The 27,843-nt window shown below is 34.8% G+C and overlaps 2 protein-coding genes across 2 annotated transcripts in view; one reads left to right on the top strand and one right to left on the bottom strand.

Moving 5' to 3' along the window:
* LOC122843843 (gastrula zinc finger protein XlCGF57.1-like) overlaps positions 1 to 27,843 on the bottom strand; it is a 697,541-nt gene that overhangs the window by 617,388 nt on the left and 52,310 nt on the right. The gene's annotated exons all lie outside the window — the stretch shown is intronic.
* On the top strand, positions 996 to 27,821 carry LOC122844016 (zinc finger protein 594-like). Its single transcript, XM_044139219.1, has 7 exons — positions 996 to 1,276; positions 2,965 to 3,111; positions 9,681 to 10,042; positions 15,470 to 15,630; positions 15,699 to 15,709; positions 24,166 to 24,312; positions 27,775 to 27,821. Exons 1-7 carry the CDS (start codon positions 1,213 to 1,215, stop codon positions 27,819 to 27,821), a joined length of 939 nt encoding a protein of 312 aa, XP_043995154.1. The 5' UTR covers positions 996 to 1,212.

Genomic DNA, 27,843 nt, shown 5'->3' with positions numbered 1-27,843 from the left:
CAGGTTAATAAAGATAATAACTGGGTAAGTTTTGTAAATGACAGAATTAAGAATATGTATAAATCCTTCATAATTATATATAAAGATGGTTCAAAAGATTTAGTTTCAAATAAAACAGGATTTGCTTAAGCTATTCCTGAATTAGATATATTAATGAAACAAAGAACATCTGACCATTTAGCTGTTTATACAGTGGAAATGTTAGCAATACTGATGGCCTTACAGTGGGTAGAGCAAAATAAAATAGGAAAAGTTATTTTATGTTCAGATTCATTATCAGCACTAATGTCTATTTTAAATATTTCATCTGAAAGTCGTTTGGAGTTAGTATACGAAATTTATGAAGTTATATTTAGAATGACAAAACTCAAGTAGAGATTAGGTTTATGTGGATACCAGCTCATAAAGATATAGAAGGGAATCACACAGCAGATCATTTAGCTAAGGTGTCTTTTAAAACAAAGCAGAATTATGGAAATAACGTATTGTAAATCTGAAATAAAATCAATTATTAAGAGCAAAATTAAATCCGAATGACAACAATTGTGGGAAGAAGGAACTAAAGGTCGTCATTTATTTCATATACAAAAGAAAGTAGGGAATATGGAAATAATAGGAGAAAATCAAAAAGAGCAATTAAGAATGACAAGATTGCGCCTTGGACATACTGGATTAAATAAAACTTTATATTTGATAGGTAAACATCCAACAGATAGTTGTGAGTGTGGTATGGATATGGAAACAGTAGAACATGTAATAATTCATTGTGAAAAATATACAGTAAGTAGAGAGAAGCTAAAACAAGAAATTAGGAAATATGATGTAGAGACATTAAAACTTAATAAGATTTTAATTAAACATAAAATAAATAAAGCAGTTATTGCATCTTTGAAGGTAACAGGATTATATATAAGAATTTAGATTGGGAGAGATGCTCTGGGTCAAACTCCAGCACAGTAGATGGCGATAATACGTCTTAACGTTAGATGTCACCCGCCAGTAAAAATCAGAAAGAAGAAGAAAAGAAGCAGCAGAGGAAGAAGAAGAAAAAGACAAAGAGGACGGCTCGTGGTCTGCTTTGTTGAAAGCTTGAGTGTTTCTCTAATAAAATATCTTCAGTCCGGCTTAACCGAGTTTATCAACGATCAGTTAACTGCTGCTGAAGAAACATTTACAGAGTTTAAAGAAATCATCGTCAAGTCGGAGGAAGAGATGGATGATCATCGCAGACTGCTGGATTTCTCCCGGACGCCCCGGATAATTTTACACCGTATAGGTAGGAAACACCAGCGTTTGTATTCAAGTTAATGTCTAAATATCTGCACCTTTCTGTATGAGGATCATTTTAGTAAACGTTCTTTTCCCGTATAAATGTTTTGTTAACAGGTAAATGAACGCAGAGATCACAATTACGCTGTTAGAATGGCTTATTTATGTAGAGAGAAAATGGAGCCAATAACCTTTTTTATGGCTCTTCTTCCTTAACTACACGAAGCTGAAGTTGGTTTGTGTTTTGTGAAACTTCACTTAACAGACCGATGCAGAAGATCTTTCCTTCCAACAGTTATCTCCATCTACTATAACTCTTTGAAGAAATAATGAGTTACACCAACATTTAATTTCCCATTGGGATTAATAAAGTGGTTTTGAAGTTGAATTTGCACCAGGTCTCAGTGACGCCGTCTTTCGGATGTGGAGAATGAAGGGCATCAGTGTGATAGGTGACCTATATATTAGTGGAACTTTTGCATCTTTTGCACAGTTATGTTCTGAGTATAATCTTCCCCAGTCGAGTTTTTTCCGTTATCTGCAGGTTCGGGACTATGTTAGGAAAAATGTGTTGGATTTTGTAACTTTAACGAAACAGGAAACCCTAGAGGAAATAAATAAATTTGATCCCGTCAATCAGGGGGCAGTATCACACTTTTATAAGATCTTTAATAATATATGTGTAGACACAACCAGGATTAAGAAGGCATGGGAGGATGAGATGGGGCAACAGCTATCTGAAGATCTGTGGGAGGAGGGTTTGAAAAGTATTCAAGAATGTTCAGTCAATGCCAGACACAATCTCATACAGTTCAAAACTATACATAGGCTCCATTATTCGAGGGAGAAGCTGAGCACTGTCTTTCCTAGTGTGTCTCCAATTTGTAATTGTTGTCGGACTGCTAATGGTAACTTGACGCACTCCTTCTGGTCATGTGTTCAACTTCATTTATTCTGGAAGAAAATTTTAAATTTTTTCCAACAGCTTTAGGATAAAAATGTGATCCAGAACCTCTTATTGCAATCATTGGGGTCTCCATTGCTTTGCGACCAACCACTAAAAATGAGAAAATGGCTGTTTTGTTTGGTACAGTGATTGCTAAAAGATTTTGGAAAAAGGACTCTGTGCCCACATTTGATTTGTGGTTGGGAGAACTAGCAAATACTCTGCATCTGGAAAGACTGAGATACTATAATGAAGATAAGGTCAATGTGTTTGAGAAAATATGGGACCCTGTACTAAAATTCCTTCAATGAAAAAGTGTTTATGACAAATCCGTCACTGTTTAATACCCTGTATAACTGTCCTTTTTTCTTTTTTTTTCCATGCTTGTGGAATGGTTTGGATCAATTTGTGGTGTTTTTATCATGTTGTCTTGACTGTGTCAGTGTTCTATGATGTGCCGTTTTGTGCGGGTAAGGGAAGGGTGGGGATTTGGTCTTTTATGTTAATTTTTGTATGTCCATTGGGAAAGATTAATATATATATATTCTGCTATTAGAGCAGAATAATCTAGTCCAAGTTTGAAGTGTCTACATGTTGAAATTTGGGAATTAGAGCAGTTCTGATATCAGCTGGATGCAAAAAAGGGTAAAAATGGCATTTTATTGAAGTTTCACAAATCAGATAATAGTTTCACAAATGACAAACATAGTTTAAAATATTCTGCTATTTTTCTCTGTTTTCTTCTCCAGATTCCCTGAAGTGTAACGTTCAAAACCAGGAGAGGAGATCCACTCTGGACCAGGAGGAGTTAGAACCTCTGCAGGTGAAACAAGAAAAGGAAGTGCCAGAAGATCATCAGATAAAAGTGGAAGAGAAAGAAGTTTACTGCAGTCAGGGTGAAGAACAGATTGAATTAAATCAAGAGACTGATACCTGCCCGATGGTTCCTGTTTATGAGCAAACAAACCAAACTGAATCAGAACCAAACAGGAACCAAGAAATCTTCCAGGGATCTGCTGAATCTGAGAACCAAAATCAGGAAAGAAGAAAACCTTTCTCATGTGTGACCTGTGGAAAAAGTTTTAGTCAAAAAAATGATCTAACTCGCCACATGATGATTCACACTGGTGAAAAGCCGTTTTCTTGTGGGACCTGTGGAAAAAGTTTTAGTCAAAATCGGCAATTAACTTTGCACATGATGATTCACACTGGTGAAAAGCCGTTTTCATGTGTGAACTGTGGAAAAAGTTTTAGTCTAAAACACCATTTAACTCTGCACATGATGATTCACACTGGTGAAAAGCCGTTTTCATGTGTGAACTGTGGAAAAAGTTTTAGTCAAAAAAATGATCTAACTCGCCACATGATGATTCACACTGGTGAAAAGCCGTTTTCTTGTGGGACCTGTGGAAAAAGTTTTAGTCAAAATCAGCAATTAACTCTGCACATGATGATTCACACTGGTGAAAAGCCGTTTTCATGTGTGAACTGTGGAAAAAGTTTTAGTCAAAAACAGCATTTAACTCGGCACATGATGATTCACACTGGTGAAAAGCCGTTTTCATGTGTGAACTGTGGAAAAAGTTTTAGTCAAAAAAATTATCTAACTCAGCACATGATGATTCACACTGGTGAAAAGCCGTTTTCTTGTGGGACCTGTGGAAAAAGTTTTAGTCAAAATCAGCAATTAACTCTGCACATGATGATTCACACTGGTGAAAAGCCGTTTTCTTGTGTGACCTGTGGAAAAAGTGTTCGTCAAAAACACGAGTTACTTCAGCACATGATGATTCACACTGGTGAAAAGCCGTTTTCATGCGTGAACTGTGGAAAAGGTTTTCGTCAAAAAGGTCATTTAACTCAGCACATGATGATTCACACTGGTGAAAAGCCGTTTTCTTGTGTGACCTGTGGAAAAAGTGTTCGTCTAAAACACGAGTTACTTCAGCACATGATGATTCACACTGGTGAAAAGCCGTTTTCATGTGTGACCTGTGGAAAAAGTTTTCGTCACAAAGGTAGCTTGACTCACCACATGAGGCGTCACACAGGTGAAAAGCTGTAGAAGTATTTTTCATACATCTCCTATTTTGAGGTTCAACATTGGACAGAATGAAAGACTGGAGGGGTTTCATGTCTATAAAGCTGAAAATTGTTGCATTTGTTAAATGTGATCATTTGGATACTTGGAAATGTGAAACCATGACACATTTCCCTTCAAAGATGATTTGTGGTTTTTTTCTTTTGGTATATTCTGTATCAAAAATCAAAAATGATAAACTGTATGTTATTGTACTAACAAACTGTTTATGTCAAACTGTATGTTGTGTGTGTGCAACGTGAAGAGCAGAGGGCTCAGCACACAGCCCTGAGGAGTGCCAGTACTGATGCTGATAGATGAAGAGTCATGGGGGTCCACTGACTATTTCATGCATTAACAGAGTTTGACCGGACATGGACTCCCTTCCAGAACATTCTGACAAGATTGGACCTGAGGGATTGATCTGTATTATTCTGTACAACAGAGAGAGTTTGTGGGGTTTAAAAATAGAATGTATAGAATATTTGAATGTTTTCAAAAAATTTGCGAAAAAGTATTTGTGATTATTTTGTCTTTGAAGTAATATGAGATTGAAACTAATTTCATGTCTTTAAAATTATATTAACCAGTTTTACTCTACCTAATTAAAATCTTTTCAAATGAAATAAAATGTATTTGTACTTAAAGAAAATTCACCACAAACAATTTTTGTGCATTGATAATTAAAAATTATTTGCTCAATGCAATGCATTTGTGACCTGTGGAAAAAGTTTTAGTCTAAAACAGACTAACTCAGCACATGATTAGATATATTTTACTGTCTTAGAAAGTAAGTAGAACATTTGACTTTCTGTGAAAATGTAGTTAGTGCTGAATGTTACTGCTGAAAATTATAGAAATATTTGAGTTCAACTGCAGAGCACTTGCTGAATTGGTAAAAATACACAATTATTCTGTTTGTTGCCAACAGCGCCACCTGGGACTTCCACCCAGGAACTGTTTTATGGCAGAGGTAGGTTTTTGCAATAGACGCTGTTTGAAAGTTACAATAAGTTATTAAAATAAAAGCAGTAAAATTAAATAATACCGCTATATAGATAAAAAGGAGTTAGAAAAACTAAACTGAGTTGCCGAGGCTTGGCGGTAGGTGCTGACAGGTCCTGGATCGGAGACTTCCGAGCAAAGAATCGCCACAAACACCTGTGACGTCACAAACACTCGTTGGATTTCCCTCCATCGATTTATGTTGATCACGGGACAGCCACAGCACAAGGGGGCGCCACCATCTAGGTCAAACACACCACCTTCAGTCCTCAGAGCTAAAAATAAAGAAATAAATGCGAACTATTATTAAAATACCGGTAGAAAATTCAAATAGATAAAACCGGTAAATGTCCTTTACACTCGACCACCAGCACCGCACAATTCAGTGAACAAGCCGGTGCTGATCGGCTCTCAATAAGCCACGGGATGGACGGAACCAGCAGTAACACCGAACTAAGCAGCAGCGATCATTGTGGATCAACGGAACCTATAGGAAAGGTTTTTATCTGGTGTAGTGAAGAAACTGTGAAACATGTTGCGGGATGTAGGAGATACAAATCAGAAGACAATGTTAACTTTGGATTTGTGGAAAACTGGAATACTAATATTGTATTTGTTTTATTTAGATAAAGTGGAAGAAAAGATTTTACGTTTTTCTGAACTGGCACTGAATGAGAAATCTTTAGATGTGATGATCGTAGGATCCACAAGGTGGCGGTAATGCAATGACATGAATGAACGACAGTCAAAATGCCAGTCAAAGAAGAAGAAGAAGCAGTTTTGGTCCGGGGATTTTAATGCAAATAGTACATTATGGGGTAAAAGTAATGATAAAAATGGAAAAGTTATAGAGGAATTAATGAAAGTGAAAAATCTTGTATGTATTAATGATGGGAGGGGAACAAGAATCAATGTAAGAACAGGGATGGAATCAGTTATTGATTTAACAATTGTTTCAAATGTTTTAGCTGGTATATGCGAGTGGTTCATTGATAAAAATACAACAATAGGTAGTGATCATTATCCCATCGTAGTTAAGGTAGGATTAAATCTAAATAAGAATATAAAGGTAAATAAAAAACTGAATTTTAATAAAGCAGACTGGATTAAATTTAGGTATTTGAGTCAAATAAATTTAGAGAAAGTAGATATGACAAGGGATATAGATGAAGTTAATCTAGAAATTTGCAAAATAATTATGGAAGCAGCAGATAATTCAATAAAGAAAACAGGATGTAGAAGTGATAAGAAAATGGTGCCATGGTGGACAGATGAATGTAAAAGAGCAATAAAGATAAGAAATAAAGCATTTAAGGTATTAAAAGGGAACCCTATTTATAAGAATTTAATTGATTATAAAAGAAAGCAAGCAATGGTAAGAAGAACTATTAAGAATGCAAAAAGAGATTATTGGAGGAATTTCTGTAGTACAATAGGGAGAGAAACCAAAATGGAAAAAATATGGAAAATAATTAAAAGAATGAATGGCAAAAAAAGAGAGTTAGAATACCCTATATTAAAAATGGATAATATAAATATAGTAAGAGATGAAGATAAAGCTGAAATATTGGCAAGAACATTTAGTAAAGTTCATAGTTCAAATAATATAAGTGAAGAGGGAAGGAGAGGGAGAGAAAATACAAAACTTAAATATAAAGAGTTATTAAAGAATGTTGAAGAAACAAATAATTTGTTAAATGTTGAGTTCACAAAAGCTGAATTGAATTCTGCACTCAGGAAGACAAAAAATACAGCACCAGGTAAAGATCAGATTTGTTATAGAATGATAAGACAACTTAGTGAAAAATCAAAAGATATATTATTGCAATTATATAATAAAATTTGGGAGGAAGGAAAATTACCAATGAATTGGAAGGAATCAATTATAATACCAATAGCAAAACCAGGAAAAGATCATTCAAACCCAGGAAACTACAGACCAATAGCTTTAACATCCAATTTATGTAAAATAATGGAAAGAATTATTAACAATAGGATGGTTTATTATTTAAATAGTAAAGGATATATATCAAAGTACCAAAGTGGGTTTCGAAAAGGGAGGAGCACTAATGATCCAACGTTATGTTTAGAACATGAAATTAGAAGAGCACAAGTAAATAAAGAAAGTGTAGTGGCAGTATTTTTTGATATAGAAAATGCATACGATATGATGTGAGTGGAGGGATTATTGATTAAACTATATATGTTGGATATTAAAGGAAAATTATTTAAATGGATTAAAGACTTTTTAACAAATAGAAAAATACAAGTGAGAATATGGGAAGTGTATTCAGAAAAATATAAGGTAGAAAATGGAACTCCGCAAGGAAGCATTATAAGTCCTTTACTGTTCTTAATTATGATAAATGATGTGTTTAATTGTATTGGAAAAGAAATAGGATGTTCATTATTTGCAGATGATGGAGCTGTCTGGAAAAGAGGGAAAAATGTAGATCATATTGTAAAGAAAGTACAAAAGGTTATCATTGAAATAGAAAAATGGGCGTTGCAATGGGGATTCAAGTTTTCAGTTGAAAAGACAAAAGTAATGATATTCACAAAAAAAATAAACAAGGAAATAAAATTAAAATTATATAATCAAGAATTACAACAAGTAAAGTGTATAAAATTTTTAGGAATATGGTTTGATGAAAAACTAAAATGGAATATACATATTCAAAAAGTGGTTGATAAGTGTAAGAAAATCTTGAATATGAAAAGAATATGATTATGAAAAGAATATGATTAAAATAGGTGTGTGTGTGAATGGGTGCATGATCTAGGGGGGTGGATTATAAAGATATATATAAAAATGGATGGGAGTATATATATATATAAATACGAAATTCATTTAGTTAAATTATATATTAAAGGTAGGAGTAGGAAGATACAAATACTTATATAAGTTGATAGTCCATTTCGAACCACACTTCATACCAGTAGGTGGCGCTAATGCTGCTTAAAGTTTGTTGCCAACCGCCAATAAAATCAAGAAGAAGAAGCAGTAGTAGAAGAAGAAAAAGACAACGAGGACGGCTCGTGGTCTGCTTTGTTGAAAGCTTGAGTGTTTCTCTAAAAAATATCTTCAGTCCGGCTTAACCGAGTTTATCAACGATCAGTTAACTGCTGCTGAAGAAACATTTACAAAGTTTAAATAAATCATCGTCAAGTCGGAGGAAGAGATGGATGATCATCGCAGACTGCTGGATTTCTCCCGGAGGCCCCGGATAATTTTACACCGTATAGGTAGGAAACACCAGCGTTTGTATTCAAGTTAATGTCTAAATATCTGCACCTTTCTGTATGAGGATCATTTTAGTAAACGTTCTTTTCCCGTATAAATGTTTTGTTACCAGGTAAATGAACGCAGAGATCACAATTACGCTGTTAGAATGGCTTATTTATGTAGAGAGAAAATGGAGCCAATAACCTTTTTTATGGCTCTTCTTCCTTAACTACACGAAGCTGAAGTTGGTTTGTGTTTTGTGAAACTTCACTTAACAGACCGATGCAGAAGATCTTTCCTTCCAACAGTTATCTCCATCTACTATAACTCTTTGAAGAAATAATGAGTTACAGCAACATTTAATTTCCCATTGGGATTAATAAAGTGGTTTTGAAGTTGAATTTGCACCAGGTCTCAGTGACGCCGTCTTTCGGATGTGGAGAATGAAGGGCATCAGTGTGATAGGTGACCTATATATTAGTGAAACTTTTGCATCTTTTGCACAGTTATGTTCTGAGTATAATCTTCCCCAGTCGAGTTTTTTCCGTTATCTGCAGGTTCGGGACTATGTTAGGAAAAATGTGTTGGATTTTGTAACTTTAACGAAACAGGAAACCCAAGAGAAAATAAATAAATTTGATCCCGTCAATCAGGGGGCAGTATCACACTTTGATGTCACTGTTTAATACCCTGTATAACTGTCCTTTTTTCTTTTTTTTATGCTTGTGGAATGGTTTGGATCAATTTGTGGTGTTTTTATCATGTTGTCTTGACTGTGTCAGTGTTCTATGATGTGCCGTTTTGTGCGGGTAAGGGAAGGGTGGGGATTTGATCTTTTATGTTAATTTTTGTATGTCCATTGGGAAAGTTTAATAATATATATATATATATATATATATATATATATATATATATATATATATATATATATATATATATATATATATATTCTGCTATTAGAGCAGAATAATCTAGTCCAAGTTTGAAGTGTCTAGATGTTGTAATTTGGGAATTAGAGCAATTCTGATATCACCTGGATGCAATAAAAGGGTAAAAATGGCATTTTATTGAAGTTTCACAAATCAGATAATAGTTTCACAAATCACAAACATAGTTTAAAATATTCTGCTATTTTTCTCTGTTTTCTTCTTCAGATTCCCTGAAGTGTAACGTTCAAAACCAGGAGAGGAGATCCACTCTGGACCAGGAGGAGTTAGAACCTCTGCAGGTGACACAAGAAAAGGAAAAGCCAGAAGATCATCAGATAAAAGTGGAAGAGAAAGAAGTTTACTGCAGTCAGGGTGAAGAACGGATTGAATTAAATCAAGAGACTGATACCTGCATGATGGTTCCTGTTGATGAGCAAACAAACCACAATGAATCAGAACCAAACAGGAACCAAGACGTCTTCCAGGAATCTGCTGAATCTGAGAAGCAAAATCAGGAAAGAAGAAAACCTTTCTCATGTGTGACCTGTGAAAAGCGTTTCACTTTCAAATCTGTTTTTGATGCTCACATGAGAACTCACACTGGTGAAAAGCATGTGAACTGAAAAAGTTTTAGTAAAAACAGAGTTAACCATGATTCACACTGGTGAAAAGCTACCTGAAAGTTTTAGTCAAAAAAACGATCTAACTCTGCACATGATGATTCATACTGGTGAAAAGCCGTTTTCATGTGTGAACTGTGGAAAAAGTTTTAGTCAAAAAAATGATCTAACTCGCCACATGATGATTCAAACTGGTGAAAAGTGTGGACCTGAAAAGTTTTAGTCAAAATCAGCAATTAACTCACATGATGATTCACACTGGTGAAAAGCTGTTTTCTGTGAACTGTGGAAAAGTTTTAATCAAAAAATGATCTAACTACATGCATGGTGAAAAAGTGCTGTGTGAACTGTGGAAAAGTTTTAGTCAAAGATTTAACTGGCACATGATGATTCACACTGGAAAAGCTGTGTGAACTGTGGAAAAAGTTTTAGTCATAGACGCAATTTAACTCAGCACATGATGATTCACACTGGTGAAAAGCCGTTTTCATGTGTGAACTGTGGAAAAAGTTTTAGTCAAAATCAGCAATTAACTCTGCACATGATGATTCACACTGGTGAAAAGCTGTTTTCTTGTGTGAACTGTGGAAAAAGTTTTAGTCAAAAAAATGATCTAACTCTGCACATGATGATTCATACTGGTGAAAAGCCGTTTTCATGTGTGAACTGTGGAAAAGTTTTAATCAAAATCAAATTTAACTCACATGATGATTCACACTGGTGAAAAGCTGTTTTGTGTGAACTGTGGAAAAGTTTTAGTCAAAATTATTTAACTCACATGATGATTCACACTGGTGAAAAGCCGCTTCAGAACTTTTTAATCAAACTACCACATGATGATTCACACTGGTGAAAAGCGTGTGAACTGTGGAAAAAGTTTTAGTCATATCAATTTAACTCGGCATGATGATTCACACTGGTGAAAAGCCCTTTTCTTGTGAACTGTGGAAAAGTTTTAGTCAAACAGATTAACTCAGCACATGATGATTCACACTGGTGAAAAGCCGTTTCATGTGTGAACTGTGGAAAAAGTTTTAATCAAAACCAAATTTAACTCACATGATGATTCACACTGGTGCCGTTATGTGTGAACTGTGGAAAAAGTTTTAGTCAAAAACAACATGATGATTCACACTGGTGAAAAGCCGTTTGTGACTGTGGAAAAGTTTTAGTCAAAAATGATTAACTCTGCACATGATGATTCACACTGGTGAAAAGCCGTTGTGTGAACTGTGGAAAAAGTTTTAATCAAATCAAATTTAAGCACATGATGATTCACAGGTGAAAAGCCGTTTCATGTGAACTGTGGAAAAGTTTTAGTGAAAAAATGATCTAACTCGCACATGATGATTCACACTGGTGAAAAGCCGCTTGTGTGAACTGTGGAAAAGTTTTAGTCAAAAATGATCTAACTGCACATGATGATTCACACTGGTGAAAAGCCGTTTGTGGGACTGTGGAAAAGTTTAGTCAAAAAAATGATTAACTCACACATGATGATTCACACTGGTGAAAAGCTTCATGTGTGAACTGTGGAAAAAGTTTTAGTCAAAAAAATGATCTAACTCGCCACATGATGATTCACACTGGTGAAAAGCCGTTTTCTTGTGTGAACTGTGGAAAAAGTTTTAGTCAAAAAAATGATCTAACTCGCCACATGATGATTCACACTGGTGAAAAGCCGTTTTCTTGTGTGAACTGTGGAAAAAGTTTTAGTCAAAAAAATGATCTAACTCTGCCACATGATGATTCACACTGGTGAAAAGTTTCATGGGACCTGTGGAAAAAGTTTTTGTCAAAATCAGCAATTAACTCTGCACATGATGATTCACACTGGTGAAAAGCCGTTTTCTTGTGTGAACTGTGGAAAAAAATTTAATCACAAATCAAATTTAACTAAGCACATTATGATTCACACTGGTGAAAAGCCGTTTTCATGTGTGAACTGTGGAAAAGGTTTTCATCACAAACCCAGCATAACTCGGCACATGAGGCATCACACAGGTGAAAAGCTGTAGAAGTATTTTCCATACATCTCCTATGTTGAGGTTCACTATAGAATTGATTTGGTTAAAAACTAGAAGGAAAGACTGGAGGGGCTTCATCTCTATAAAACTGAATGTTGTTGTATTTGTTAAATGTGATCATTTGGATATTTGGAGATGTGAAACCATGACACATTGTCCTTCAGAGATGCTTTGATTTTGTTTGGGGTTTTTTGGGGCATAATCTGTATCATTAAACAATAATAATAAATTGTATATTATTGTATTAATAAACTGTTTATGTCAAACTGTATGTTGTGTTTGTACAACGTGAAGAGCAGAGGGCTCAGCACACAGCCCTGAGGAGTGCCAGTACTGATGCTGATAGATGAAGAGGCCTGGGGGCCCACTGACTATTTCATACATTCACAGAGTTTGACTGGACATGGACTCCCTTCCAGAACATTCTGACAAGATTGGACCTGAGGGATTTATTTGTATTATTCTGTTCAATAGAGAGAGTTTGTAAGTTTATTTTTGTAGTTTTTTAAATTCAAAAATAGAATGTACAGAATGGTTGAATGTTTTCAAAAAATCTGCAAAAAAGTATTTGTGATAATTTTGTCTTTAAAGTAAAATGAGATTGAAACTAATTTAATTTCTTTCAAATTATATTAACCAGTTTTACTCTACCTAATGAAAATCTTTTCAAATTAAATAAAATGTATTTGTACTTTAAAGAAAATGCAACATTCAACACAAACTATTTTTTATGCATTGATTGCACAAAGTACATGTGATTATTTTCAATTATTTGCTTTTTTTCTCTAGCTTTAGCTGTAATTATTTGCTCTTTCCTGCTGCATGCATCCCAGTTGTTGAGTCCTTGAGCAAGGCACCAAACCTGACCTGCCTGCTGTTAGTCTGAAGTTTGATGGCGCCGATTGTGTAGCAGCTTCTATCAGTCTGCCCTGCTCAAAAAGACAACTATACACAATTTATTTCAAAAAGATGCATTACAGAAATTATTGCGGATCAATTTATTCATGCTTTTTGTTCAAATGCTATCCACCCCTGTTCTTCTCTGAGTGATAAAACAGACAAGTTTATTTTTTAAATTGAGAAGGTTATTGACTCCATTGCTCCTGTTACTACAAAAGTGATCTGTGGGAAACGTAAACCACTTTGGAGAAATTTTGAGTCGGTAAGAAAAGGGAAAAAAACTCTACACATAGATATATTTATACTGTCTTAGAAAGTAAGTGAAACATTTGCCTTTCTGTGAAAATGTAGTTAATGCTGAATGTTACTGCTGAAAATTGTAGAAACATTTGAGTTCAACTGCAGAACACTTACTGAAATGAAATGAGTAGAAGCAGCAGAAAAAAGTTAAACAGTCTGCAAATCTGTCAGCTAAACTGAATAATTTAAAATCAGTAATAACATCCCTGCTTATAAATGTAAATATTGCATGGTAATGCTTGCAAAGGTAAAGTATAAAGTCATATATTGAATAATTTCAGTATTAGAGTAATGGCCTTTAACCCATCTAGTGTGAAAGTGATAAGCTAACATTAGCTAAATAAATATTAGAGAGGCAATCGATGGTAAAAATACACAATTATTCTGTTTGTTGCCAACAGCGCCACCTGGGACTTCCACCCAGGAACTGTTTTATGGCACAGGTAGGTTTTTGCAATAGACACTGTTTGAAAGTTACAATAAGTTATTAAAATAAAAGCAGTAAAATTAAATAATACCGCTTTATAGATAAAAAGGAGTTAGAAAAACTAAACTGAGTTGCTGTTTGGCGGTAGGTGCTGACAGGTCCTGGATCGGAGGCTCGAGCAAAGAATCGCCACAACCACCTGTGACGTCACAAAACTCGTTGGATTTTCCATCGAAAAGGATCTGACAGGATGAAAGCGCCACCATCTAGTCAAACACACCACCTTCAACCCTCAGAGCTAAAAATAAAGAAATGAAAATTATTAAATTATGAAAATTCAAATGAAAACCGCAAAAGTCCTTTACACACCACCAGCACCGACAATTCAGTGAACAAGCACTGATCGGTCAAAAGCCACAACGGAACCAGCAGTAACAAACTGCGATCATTGGATCAACGGAAATTATAGGAAAGGTTTTTATCTGGTGTAGTGAAGAAACAAAACATGTTATGTAGGAGATACGAATCAGAAGACAATGTTAACTTTGTATTTGTTGAAAACTGGAATACTAATATTGTATTTGTTTTATTTAGATAAAGTGGAAGAAAAGATTTTAGGTTTTTCAAAGAGAACTGGCACTGAATGAGAAATCTTTAGTTGTGATGATCGTAGGATCCACAAGGTGGCGGTAATGCAATGACATGAATGAACGACAGTCATAAAATCCCGAAGAAGAAGAAGAAGCAGAGAGCAGACACAACAAACAAAGGCGGTAGGAGCTGTTTTGGTGGATCACATAAGCTGTACATTGACTGTAGTAGCATGGCTTCTACATCAGGAGGAAATAGTGGAAATGAAATGGAGTGGATGATATCAAGGTCAGCAAAAATGAAAAGAGCAATCAGAAAGAGACATGAAATGAAGTTAGTCGGATGAAAGTGAGCCAGGAGCGTAAGGCAGTAAAAGGACAAAAATAAACCAAAGAGTGAGTTCACGGGAACAAGATAACAGTAACACAGAAGTGGAATACAAAGTTGTGGTGGAATTTCAGCAAGAAAGGGGTTATATGAAGATAATAAATATGAAAACTTTAATGGGAGAAAGAATTAAATCATATATACCAGGTTATATGGCAAGGTTGAGAGGAGTAATTTCAGGAGTTCCACTTGAAATGTCAATGGAGGAGGTGAAGAATGAAATCAAAGGAGGGAAAATAACAAATGCCACCAGGATTAAAAGTAAAAGAGAAGGGGAACTCAAAGATACTATGGCTGTGATATTACAGTTTGAAAATAACATGCCAGAAAATATTCAGCTAGGATTCATGAACTATAAAGTTAGAGAGTACATCCCGAAACTGATGTTTTACCTGTCAAAGAATGGGACACATTGCAAAAGAATGTAAAAAATTAGATCAAGATGGAGGTCCACATGAATTTGGAAAGTGTGACAAAGACGCTAAAATCAAATGCTGTAACTGTGGAGGTGATCACAGTGCAGCCTAGGTGGATGTATAGTTCAAAGGGAAGCTAGAGATTGAATTAAATCAAGAGACTGATACCTGCATGATGGTTCCTGTTTATGAGCAAACAAACCACAATGAATCAGAACCAAACAGGAACCAATACGTCTTCCAGGAAGCTGCTGAAACTGAGAAGCAAAATCAGGAAAGAAGAAAACCTTTCTCATGTGTGACCTGTGAAAAGCGTTTCACTTTCAAACCTGTTTTTGATGCTCACATGAGAACTCATACTGGTGAAAAGCCGTTTTCATGTGTGAACTGTGGAAAAAGTTTTAGTCGAAAACAGGAGTTAACTCTGCACATGATGATTCACACTGGTGAAAAGCCGTTTTCATGTGTGAACTGTGGAAAAAGTTTTAATCACAAACCAAATTTAACTACATGAGATGATTCACACTGGTGAAAAGCTGTTTTGTGAACTGTGAAAGATTTAGTCAAAAATGATTTAAGCACATGATGATTCACACTGGTGAAAAGAATGTGAAAAGACAAAAAAATGATTAACTCTGCACATGATGATATACGGTGAAAAGCCGTTTTTTGAACTGTGGAAAAAGTTTTAGTGAAAAAATGATCTAACTCGCCATGATGATTCACACTGGTGAAAAGCCGCTTTGTGAACTGTGGAAAAGTTTTAGTCAAAAAATGATCTAACTCGCCACATGATGATTCACACTGGTGAAAAGCCGTTTTCTTGTGGGACCTGTGGAAAAAGTTTTAGTCAAAAAAATGATCTAACTCGCCACATGATGATTCACACTGGTGAAAAGCCGTTTTCTTGTGGGACCTGTGGAAAAAGTTTTAGTCAAAAAAATGATCTAACTCGCCACATGATGATTCACACTGGTGAAAAGCCGTTTTCATGTGTGAACTGTGGAAAAGGTTTTAGTCAAAAAAATGATCTAACTCGCCACATGATGATTCACACTGGTGAAAAGCCGTTTTCTTGTGGGACCTGTGGAAAAAGTTTTAGTCAAAATCAGCAATTAACTCTGCACATGATGATTCACACTGGTGAAAAGCCGTTTTCTTGTGTGAACTGTGGAAAAAATTTTAATCACAAATCAAATTTAACTAAGCACATGATGATTCACACTGGTGAAAAGCCGTTTTCATGTGTGAACTGTGGAAAAAGTTTTCGTCACAAACCCAGCATAACTCGGCACATGAGGCATCACACAGGTGAAAAGCTGTAGAAGTATTTTCCATACATCTCCTATGTTGAGGTTCACTATAGAATTGATTTGGTTAAAAACTAGAAGGAAAGACTGGAGGGGCTTCATCTCTATAAAACTGAATGTTGTTGTATTTGTTAAATGTGATCATTTGGATATTTGGAGATGTGAAACCATGACACATTGTCCTTCAGAGATGCTTTGATTTTGTTTGGGGTTTTTTGGGGCATAATCTGTATCATTAAACAATAATAATAAACTGTATATTATTGTATTAACAAACTGTTGTCAAACTGTATTTGTGTCAACGTGAAGAGAGAGGCTCAGCACAGCCCTGAGGAGTGCCAGTACTGATGCTGATAGATGAAGAGCCTGACTGACTATTTTTCACAGAGGACTGACATGGACTCCTTCCAGAACATTCTGACAAGACCTGAGGATGAGTATTATTCAATAGAAGAGAAGTTTATTTTTGGTTTTAAATTCAAAATAGAATGTACAGAATGGTTGAATGTTTTCTCTGCAAAAGTATTTGTGAATTTTGTCAGTAAATGATCTAATTTAATTTCTTTCAAATTAAAACCAGTTTTACTCTACCTAATGAAAATCTTTCAAATTAAATAAAATGTATTTGTATAAAGAAAACAACATTCAACACAAACTATTTATATGATTGCACAAAAAGTGATTATTTTCAATTATTTGCTTTTTTTCTCTAGCTTTAGCTGTAATTATTTGCTCTTTCCTGCTGCATGCATCCCAGTTGTTGAGTCCTTGAGCAAGGCACCAAACCTGACCTGTTTGTTAGTCAAGTTTGATCTGATAGCAGTTTCTATCAGTCTGCCTGCTCAAAAAGACAACTATACAATTTATTTCAAAAGAAGAAATTATTGCGGATCAATTTATTCATGTTTTTTTGTTCAAATGCTATCCATGTTCTTCTCTGATAAACAGACAAGTTTATTTTTTAAATTGAGAAGGTTATTGACTCCATTGCTCCTGTTACTACAAAAGTGATCTGTGGGAAACGTAAACCACTTTGGAGAAATTTTGAGTCGGTAAGAAAAGGGAAAAAAACTCTACACATAGATATATTTATACTGTCTTAGAAAGTAAGTGAAACATTTGCCTTTCTGTGAAAATGTAGTTAATGCTGAATGTTACTGCTGAAAATTGTAGAAACATTTGAGTTCAACTGCAGAACACTTACTGAAATGAAATGAGTAGAAGCAGCAGAAAAAAGTTAAACAGTCTGCAAATCTGTCAGCTAAACTGAATAATTTAAAATCAGTAATAACATCCCTGCTTATAAATGTAAATATTGCATGGTAATGCTTGCAAAGGTAAAGTATAAAGTCATATATTGAATAATTTCAGTATTAAAGAGAGTAATGGCCTTTAACCCATCTAGTGCAGTAGAAAGTGTATAAGCTAACATTAGCAAATAAACAGAGAGGCAATCGATGGTAAAATACATTATTCTGTTTGTTGAAATTTGGGACTTCCACCCAGGAACTGTTTATGGTAAAGCAATAGACACTGTGAAAGTTAAGTTATTAAAATAAAAGCAAAATTAAATATATTATATAGATAAAAGGAGTTAGAAAACTAAACTGAGTTGCCGAGGCTTGCGTAGGTGCTGACAGGTACTGGTTCGGAGGTGAGCAAAGAATCGCCACAACCACCGTGACGTCACAAAATCGTTGATTTCTCCATCGATTTATGTTGATCACGGACAGCCACAGAAACAAGTGCCACCATCTAGGTCAAACACAACCTTCAACCTCAGAAAAAATAAAGAAAAAAATGCAAACTATTATTAAATTACCGTAGAAAATTCAAATGGATAAAACCGCTGTCCTTACATACCAGCACCGCACAGTGAACAAGGATCTTCTCAATAAGCCACGGGATGGACGGAACCAGCAGTAACACCGAACTAAGCAGCAGCGATCATTGTGGATCAACGGAAATTATAGGAAAGGTTTTTATCTGGTGTAGTGAAGAAACTGTGAAACATGTTGCGGGATGTAGGAGATACGAATCAGAAGACAATGTTAACTTTGTATTTGTTGAAAACTGGAATACTAATATTGTATTTGTTTTATTTAGATAAAGTGGAAGAAAAGATTTTAGGTTTTTCAAAGAGAACTAATGAGAAATCTTTAGTTGTGATGATCTGATCCACAAGGTGGCGGTAATGCAATGACATGAATGAACGACAGTCATAAAATCTAAAGGAAGAAGAAGAAGCAGAGGACACAACAAAATAGGAGCTGTTTGGTGGATCACATAAGCAAAATTGACTGTAGCATGGCTTCTACATCAGGTGAAATAGTGGAAATGAAATGGAGTGGATGATATTCAGCAAAAATGAAAAGAGCAATCAGAAAGAGACAAGGGAAGAAGTTGGTCATGAAAGTGAGCCAGTGTAAGGCAGGAAAAGGACAAAAATAAACCAAAGTGTGAGTACACGGGAACAAGAGACCAGTAACACAGAAGGGGAATACAAAGTTGTGGAATTTCAAGAAAGGTTATAAGAAATAAATATGAAAACTTTAATGGGAGAAAAATCATATACCAGGTTATATGGCAAGGTTGAGAGGAGTAATTTCAGGAGTTCCACTTGAAATGTCAATGGAGGAGGTGAAGAATGAAATCAAAGGAGGAAATAAATGCCACAGGATTAAAAGTAAAGAGAAGAACTCAAAGATACTATGGCTGTGATATTACAGTTTGAAAATAACATGCCAGAAAATATTCAGCTAGGATTCATGAACTATAAAGTTAGAGAGTACATGAACGCTAAGATGTTTTCAAAGAATGAACATTGCAAAAGAATAAGGGAAAAATTAGATGTGCAAGATGTGGAGGTCCACATGAATTTGGAAAAAGTGTGACAAAGACGCTAAATCAAATGCTGTAACTGTGAGGTGATCAGTGCAGCCTATGGTGATGTATAGTTCAAAGGAAGAGATTGAATTAAATCAAGAGACTGATACATGATGGTTCCTGTTGAAAACAAACCACAATGAATCAGAACCAAACAGGAACCAATACGCTTCCAGGAAGCTGCTGAAACTGAGAAAAATCAGGAAAGAAGAAAACCTTTCATGTGTGACTGTGAAAAGTTTTGCAAACCTGTTTTTGATGCTCACATGAGAACTCATACTGGTGAAAAGCCGTTTTCATGTGTGAACTGTGGAAAAAGTTTTAGTCGAAAACAGGAGTTAACTCTGCACATGATGATTCACACTGGTGAAAAGCCGTTTTCATGTGTGAACTGTGGAAAAAGTTTTAATCACAAACCAAATTTAACTCGCCACATGATGATTCACACTGGTGAAAAGCTGTTTTCTTGTGTGAACTGTGGAAAAAGATTTAGTCAAAAATGTCATTTGACTCAGCACATGATGATTCACACTGGTGAAAAGCCGTTTTCTTGTGTGAACTGTGGAAAAAGTTTTCGTCACAAAGTTAGCTTAACTCTCCACATGAGGCATCACAAGGGTGAAAAGCCGTTTTCATGTGTAAAATGTGGGAAAGGTTTTATTGTAAAACGTAATTTCACTCAGCACATGATGATTCACACTGGTGAAAAGCAGTTTTCATGTGTGAACTGTGGAAAACGTTTTCGTCACAAAGGTAGCTTGACTCACCACATGAGGCATCACACAGGTGAAAAGCTGTAGAAGTATTTTCCATACATCTCCTATGTTGAGGTTCACTATTGAATTGATTTGGTTAAAAACTAGAAGGAAAGACTGGAAGGGTTTCATGTCTATAAAGCTGAAAATTGTTGTATTTGTTAAATGTGATCATTTGGATATTTGGAGATGTGAAACCATGACACATTGTCCTTCAGAGATGCTTTGATTTTGTTTGGGGTTTTTGTTGGTATATTCTGCATCAAAAATCAAAAATGATAAACTGTATGTTATTGAATTAACAAACTGTTTATGTCAAACTGTATGTTGTGTGTGTACAATGTGAAGAGCAGAGGGCTCAGTAAAATGAGATTGAAACTAATTTCATTTCTTTCAAATTATATTAACCAGTTTTACTCTACCTAATTAAAATTGTTTCAATGAAATAAAATGTATTTGTACTTTAATGAAAAACAAGATTCACCACAAACTATTTTTTATGCATTGATTGCACAAAGTACATGTGATTATTTAACTGTGAAACATGATGATGAGATACGAATCAGAAGACAATTAACTTAGATGGAAAACTGAATGCTAATATTGTATTTGTTTTATTTAGATAAAGTGGAAGAAAGATTTTACACTTTTCAAAGAGAACTGCATGAGAAATCTTTAGACATGATTGTAGGATCCACAAGGTGTAATGACAGAATGAACGAAGATAAAACCAAGATCCAATTTTATTTCTAAAGAGAAGAGCAGAAAAGGGTCCCTTGGTACACAAGTGCAGAGAATAAGGAAAGAAATGGAGCTTTTAGAATATTGAAAAGAACACATAATTTTAAACATTTAATTGAATATAAAAAGATCAAGCAGAAGCAAAGAAAAAAGAAAGCAAAGAAGAAAATATTGAGTGACTTTTGTGATTCAATAGGCAGAAGAACTCCTACAGGTAATGTTTGAATGATTAAGAAAATGAGAAACAGAGAGAACACCCAAAAAACATGAAGAAGAAACAGCTGTAACAAATGAAGAGAAAGTAAGCTTTGGTGTTTTGTGACACCTACATTTTAGACAGCTGAATTGGCTTAATAATAACCATAACCAACTTGATCATCTTGTTTATAAAACCAGATACAGTAATACTCAGCATCTCATTTCAATAACACTTTAATTTTTCCTTATCAAAATTCAGCAAAAATTAAAAGTAAGATAAAAAGAAATATTATGGATCTACTGATTATAAAACAAACACAATTGCAGATAAGAACAAAAAATGACTTTTTGCACTTCAGGAAAAAGATCCAATTGTTGAGATATTATGCATTTAAGAGGAAAAAAGATTCATAAAATAACAAATAAATCAATAATAAAATAATATATTGCACTAACAAACACATGCCTCCGTCTGTCAGCCGAGGTAGCGAAATAACTAATGTCTATTTCTTTCTTTGGTACATGGACTCATAATAAATGTCAAACTCAGAAGGAGACGCGTCACTTTCAGCACCACGGACCAAACTTCCGCAGCTAAGCTTCATGTTAGAAGAATCAAAGAACAGATCCACTTTTGAGCCAATAGCAGATGGTCATTGTTCATAGCGAATTTTAAAATGAATGCTACCAGAGAAAGTATATTGAAATATTAAACTTCAATGTAGATTATTTATTTTGTTTTAAAAAATACATGGCCTTTGTATTATGGCAAAAATTGGGACTATTTATATCGAATATTGGCGTGACATGTCACTAGATACCAAACCTAATAATGGAAAAAGTAATGGATTTGAAAGATCCAGTTCAGATAATTTAACAGAACAGGGGAAATTTAGGAGGAGCAGACAAGAAGGGCAAATGATTTTATTTTTAGATGGAACAAAGAAAGTGGAAAAAAAATGATGGTTTTACAGATAAATTAGAAAATGGGATACAGGGAAAGAGGAAAAGCATTATCAATTACTTGGCTGTTTAGAATGTGATGAAGTTTAAAATAAAAATGCAGGTTAATAAAGATAATAACTGGAAGTTTGAAATGAAAGAATTAAGAATATGTATAAATTTCATATTATATATAAAGATGTTCAAAAGATTTAGTTTCAAATAAAAACAGGATTTGAATATTCTGAATTAGATATATTAATGAAACAAAGAACATCTCATTAGTTGTTTATACATAAAGAAATAAGATGTTTACAGTGTAGAGAAAAAAAAAATAGGAAAATTATTTTATGTTCAGATTCATATCAGCTAATGTCTATTTTAAATATTTCATCTGAAAGTCGATTTAGTATAAATTTATGAAGTTATCTCCATCTACTATAACTCTTGAAGAAATAATGAGAAAGACATTTAATTTCATTGAATAAAGTGGTTTTGAAGTTGAATTTGCACCAGGTCTCAGTGATGTTCGGATGGAGAATGAACAGTGTGATAGGTGATATATTAGTGAAACTTTGCATCTTTGCACAGTTATGTTCTGAGTATAATCTTAGTCAGTTTTTCCGTATCTGCAGGTTACTATGAAAAAAATGTTGGATTTTGTAACTTTATTAAACAGGAAATAGAGAAAATAAAATTTGATCGTCAATCAGCAGTATCAATTTTATAAGATCTTTAATATATGTAAACACAACCAGGATTAAGAAGGCATGGGAGGATGAGATGGGGCAACAGCTATCTGAAGATCTGTGGAGAAAGTATTCAAGAATGTTCAGTCAATGCCAGACACAATCTACAGTTCAAAACTATACATAGGCTCCATTATTCGAGGGAGAAGCTGAGCACTGTTTTTCCTAGAATTTGAATTGTTGACATTGGTCTGACGCACTCCTTCTGGTCATGTGTTCAACTTCATTTATTCAAAGAAAATTTTAATTTTTTTTCCAGCTTTTGGATAAAATGTGATCCAGAACCTCTTATTGAAATCATGTCTATTGCTTTCACAACCACTAAAAATGAGAAAATGGCTGTTTTGTTTGGTACGGTGATTGCTAAAAGATTTTGGAAAAAGGACTCTGTGCCCACATTTGATTTGTGGTTGGGAGAACTAGCAAATACTCTGCATCTGGAAAGACTGAGATACTATAATGAAGATAAGGTCAATGTGTTTGAGAAAATATGGGACCCTGTACTAAAATTCCTTCAATGAAAAAGTGTTTATGACAAATCCGTCACTGTTTAATACCCTGTATAACTGTCCTTTTTTCTTTTTTTCTTCATGCTTGTGGAATGGTTTGGATCAATTTGTGGTGTTTTTATCATGTTGTCTTGACTGTGTCAGTGTTCTATTAAGTGCTGTTTTGTGCAGGTAAGGGAAGGGAGCGGATTTGATCTTTTATGTTAATTTTTGTATGTCCATTTGGAAAATTTAATAATAAAAAAATATATACTGTAATTTCCCGGACTATAGAGCGCACCTGATTATAAGCCGCACCGATGTATAAGCCGCATGTGCCTACATTGAAACATGATATTTACAAAGAAAGATGGTACACAGAAAGTGTTTTTGAAGTTTTAATAATATGCCGTAGCTTTTCTTTCTGAACAGCAGCAATATAGCAAAACAACACTAACAGGGCTGGTTTAAATAACATGAAAAGTCACGGAGAGGTAATCCTTCCTCCTGTGCTAAAAACCATGGAAGTCTTTCCTCAGTGTCTGTTTTATCCCAGTTCGATTTTAACTGAAACTGCATCATATGCATTTCTTCTTTTTTCCATGATGAGGGTCTGTTCAAGCTAATTTTATTCATGCACAAAGCAATGTCATTAGTCTTCCTAAGATATATTCCAGGTATACTTACCTTTCTGGTAAGTTAGAAAAAATGAATTTTATTGTTATGCATGAAAATGAGACAAAAATTTATATAAATTATATATATATTCTGCTATTAGAGCAGAATAATCTAGTCCAAGTTTGAAGTGTCTAGATCTTGTAATTTGGGAATTAGAGCAGTTCTGATATCAGCTGGATGCAAAAAAAAGGGTAAAAATGGCATTTTATTGAAGTTTCACAAATCAGAAAATAGTTTCACAAATCACAATCATAGTTTAAAATATCCTGCTATTTTTCTCTGTTTTCTTCTCCAGATTCCCTGAAGTGTAACGTTTATAACCAGGAGAGGAGATCCACTCTGGACCAGGAGGAGTTAGAACCTCTGCAGGTGAAACAAGAACAGGAAGAGCCAGAAGATCATCAGATAAAAATGGAAGATAAAGAAGTTTACTGCAGTGTGGGTGAAGAACAGATTGAATTAAAACAGGAGACTGATTCCTGCATGATGGTTCCTGTTGATGAGGAAACAAACCACAATGAATCAGAACCAAACAGGAACCAAGACATCTTCCAGGAAGCTGCTGAAACTGAGAAGCAAAATCAGGAAAGAAGAAAACCTTTCTCATGTGTGACCTGTGGAAAATGTTTTAGTCAAAAAAATGATCTAACTCGCCACATAATGATTCACACTGGTGAAAAGCCGTTTTCTTGTGTGAACTGTGGAAAAAGTTTTAGTCAAAAAAATGATCTAACTCGCCACATGATGATTCACACTGGTGAAAAGCCGTTTTCTTGTGTGAACTGTGGAAAAAGTTTTAATCACAAACCAAATTTAACTAAGCACATGATGATTCACACTGGTGAAAAGCCGTTTTCATGTGTGAACTGTGGAAAAAGTTTTAGTCAAAAAAATGATCTAACTCGGCACATGATGATTCACACTGGTGAAAAGCCGTTTTCATGTGTGACCTGTGGAAAAAGTTTTAGTCAAAAAAATTCTCTAACTCAGCACATGATGATTCACACTGGTGAAACGCCGTTTTCATGTGGGACCTGTGGAAAATGTTTTAGTCAAAAAGTTAATTTAACTCAGCACATGATGATTCACACTGGTGAAAAGCCGTTTTCATGTGTGACCTGTGGAAAAAGTTTTCGTCAGAAAGTTAATTTAACTCGGCACATGATGATTCACACTGGTGAAAAGCCGTTTTCATGTGTGACCTGTGGAAAAAGTTTTAGTCATAGACGCAATTTAACTCGGCACATGATGATTCACACTGGTGAAAAGCCGTTTTCTTGTGTGAACTGTGGAAAAAGTTTTAGTCGAAAACAGGAGTTAACTCGGCACATGATGATTCACACTGGTGAAAAGCCGTTTTCTTGTGTGACCTGTGGAAAAAGTTTTAATCACAAATCAACTTTAACTCAGCACATGATGATTCACACTGGTGAAAAGCCGTTTTCATGTGTGAACTGTGGAAAAAGTTTTAGTCAAAAAAATTATCTAACTCAGCACATGATGATTCACACTGGTGAAAAGCCGTTTTCATGTGTGACCTGTGGAAAAAGTTTTAGTCAAAAAAATTATTTAACTCAGCACATGATGATTCACACTGGTGAAAAGCCGTTTTCATGTGTGACCTGTGGAAAAAGTTTTAGTCACAAATCCAGCATAACTCGGCACATGAGGCGTCACACAGGTGAAAAGCTGTAGAAGTATTTTCCATACATCTCCTATGTTGAGGTTCACTATAGAATTGATTTGGTTAAAAACTAGAATGAAAGACTGGAGGAGTTTCATGTCTATAAAGCTGAAAATTGTTGTATTTGTTAAATGTGATCATTGGATATGTGGAGATGTGAAACCATGACACATTTTCCTTCAGAGATGCTTTGATTTTTTTTTTTTGCTTTTTGGGGCATATTCTGTATCATTAAACAATAATGATAAATTGTATGTTATTGTATTAACAAACTGTTTATGTCAAACTGTATGTTGTGTGTGTACAACGTGAAGAGCAGAGGGCTCAGCACACAGCCCTGAGGAGTGCCAGTACTGATGCTGATAGATGAAGAGTCATGGGGGCCCACTGACTATTTCATACATTAACAGAGTTTGACTGGACATGGACTCCCTTCCAGAACATTCTGACAAGATTGGACCTGAGGGATTGATTTGTATTATTCTGTACAATAGAGAGAGTTTGTGGGTTTATTTTTGTAGTTTTTTAAAATCAAAAATAGAATGTACAGAATGGTTGAATGTTTTCAAAAAATCTGCAAAAATGTATTTGTGATAATTTTGTCTTTAAAGTAAAATGAGATTGAAACTAATTTCATTTCTTTCAAATTATATTAACCAGTTTTACTCTACCTAATTAAAATCTTTTCAAATTAAATAAAATGTATTTGTACTTTAAAGAAAATGCAACATTCACCACAAAGTATTTTTTATACATCGGTTGCACAAAGTACATGTGATTATTTTCAATTATTTGCTTTTTTTCTCTAGTTTTAGCTGTAATTCTTTGCTCTTTCCTGCTGCATGCATCCCAGTTGTTGAGTCCTTGAGCAAGGCACCAATCCTGACTTGCCTGCTGTTAGTCTGAAGTTTGATGGCGCCGATTGTGTAGCAGCTTCTATCAGTCTGCCCTGCTCAAAAGACAACTATACACAATTTATTTCAAAAAGATGCATTACAGAAATTATTGCGGATCAATTTATTCATGCTTTTTGTTCAAATGCTATCCACTCCTGTACTTCTCTGAGTGATATAACAGACAAGTTTATTTTTTAAATTGAGAAGGTTATTGACTCCATTGCTCCTGTTACTACAAAAGTGATCTGTGGGAAACGTAAACCACTTTGGAGAAATTTTGAGTCGGTAAGAAAAGGGAAAAAAGAGTACCGGAAAGCAAAATGTCGGTGGCGCTAAACTAAAGTACAAACCCATTTAGATATCTTCAAAGACCAACTCAAAAATTTTTATTCTAAACTGAGAAAAATGGACTTTGGCTGAAAGGTGCTTTATTATTAAAGCTGCCTTGCCTTGTCTAATGTTGGAACTAATTTAAACCCTACACATAGATATATTTATACTGTCTTAGAAAGTAAGTAGAACATTTGCCTTTCTGTGAAAATGTAGTTAGTGCTGAATGTTACTGCTGAAAATTGTAGAAACATTTGAGTTCAACTGCAGAACACTTGCTGAAATGAAATGAGTAGAAGCAGCAGAAAAAAGTTAAACAGTCTGCAAATCTGTCAGCTAAACTGAATAATTTAAAATCAGTAATAACATCCCTGCTTATATATGTAAATATTGCATAGTAATGCTTGCAAAGGTAAAGTATAAAGTCATATATTGAATAATTTCAGTATTAAAGAGAGTAATGGCCTTTAACCCATCTAGTGCAGTAGAAAGAGTGTATAAGCTAACATTAGCTAAATAAATATTAGAGAGGCAATCGACGGTAAAAATACACAATTATTCTGTTTGTTGCCAACAGCGCCACCTGGGACTTCCACCCAGGAACTGTTTTATGGCACAGGTAGGTTTTTGCAATAGAGACTGTTTGAAAGTTACAATAAGTTATTAAAATAAAAGCAGTAAAATTAAATAATTTTATATAGATAAAAAGGAGTTAGAAAACTAAACTGAGTTGCGAGGCTTGGCGGTAGGTGCTGACAGGTCCTGGATCGGAGGCTCGAGCAAAGAATCGCCACAAACACTGTGACAAAACACTCGTTCCATCGATTTATGTTGATCACGGGACAGCCACAGCACAAGGGGGCGCCACCATCTAGGTCAAACACACCACCTTCAACCCTCAGAGCTAAAAATAAAGAAATAAATACAAACTATTGTTAAAAATGAAAATTCAAATAGATAAAACCGGTAAATGTCCTTTACACTCGACCACCAGCACAGCACAATTCAGTGAACAAGCCGGTGCTGATCGGCTCTCAATAAGCCACAGGATGGACGGAACCAG

This window comes from Gambusia affinis, linkage group LG14, assembly GCF_019740435.1.
Source record: "Gambusia affinis linkage group LG14, SWU_Gaff_1.0, whole genome shotgun sequence".
NCBI classification, from domain to species: Eukaryota; Metazoa; Chordata; class Actinopteri; order Cyprinodontiformes; family Poeciliidae; genus Gambusia; species Gambusia affinis.
This window is presented reverse-complemented; position numbering and strand designations above follow the sequence as displayed.

Excerpts from the sequence above, each read along its gene's own strand:
- LOC122844016 (XM_044139219.1), top strand. The coding sequence starts at position 1,213 with ATGGATGATCATCGCAGACTGCTGGATTTCTCCCGGACGCCCCGGATA. Across the intron at positions 1,277-2,964 it reads GATAATTTTACACCGTATAG|ATTCCCTGAAGTGTAACGTT; the intron begins GTAGGAAACACC and ends TTTCTTCTCCAG. Across the intron at positions 24,313-27,774 it reads AGAAGTTTACTGCAGTGTGG|CACAGCACAATTCAGTGAAC; the intron begins GTGAAGAACAGA and ends CTCGACCACCAG.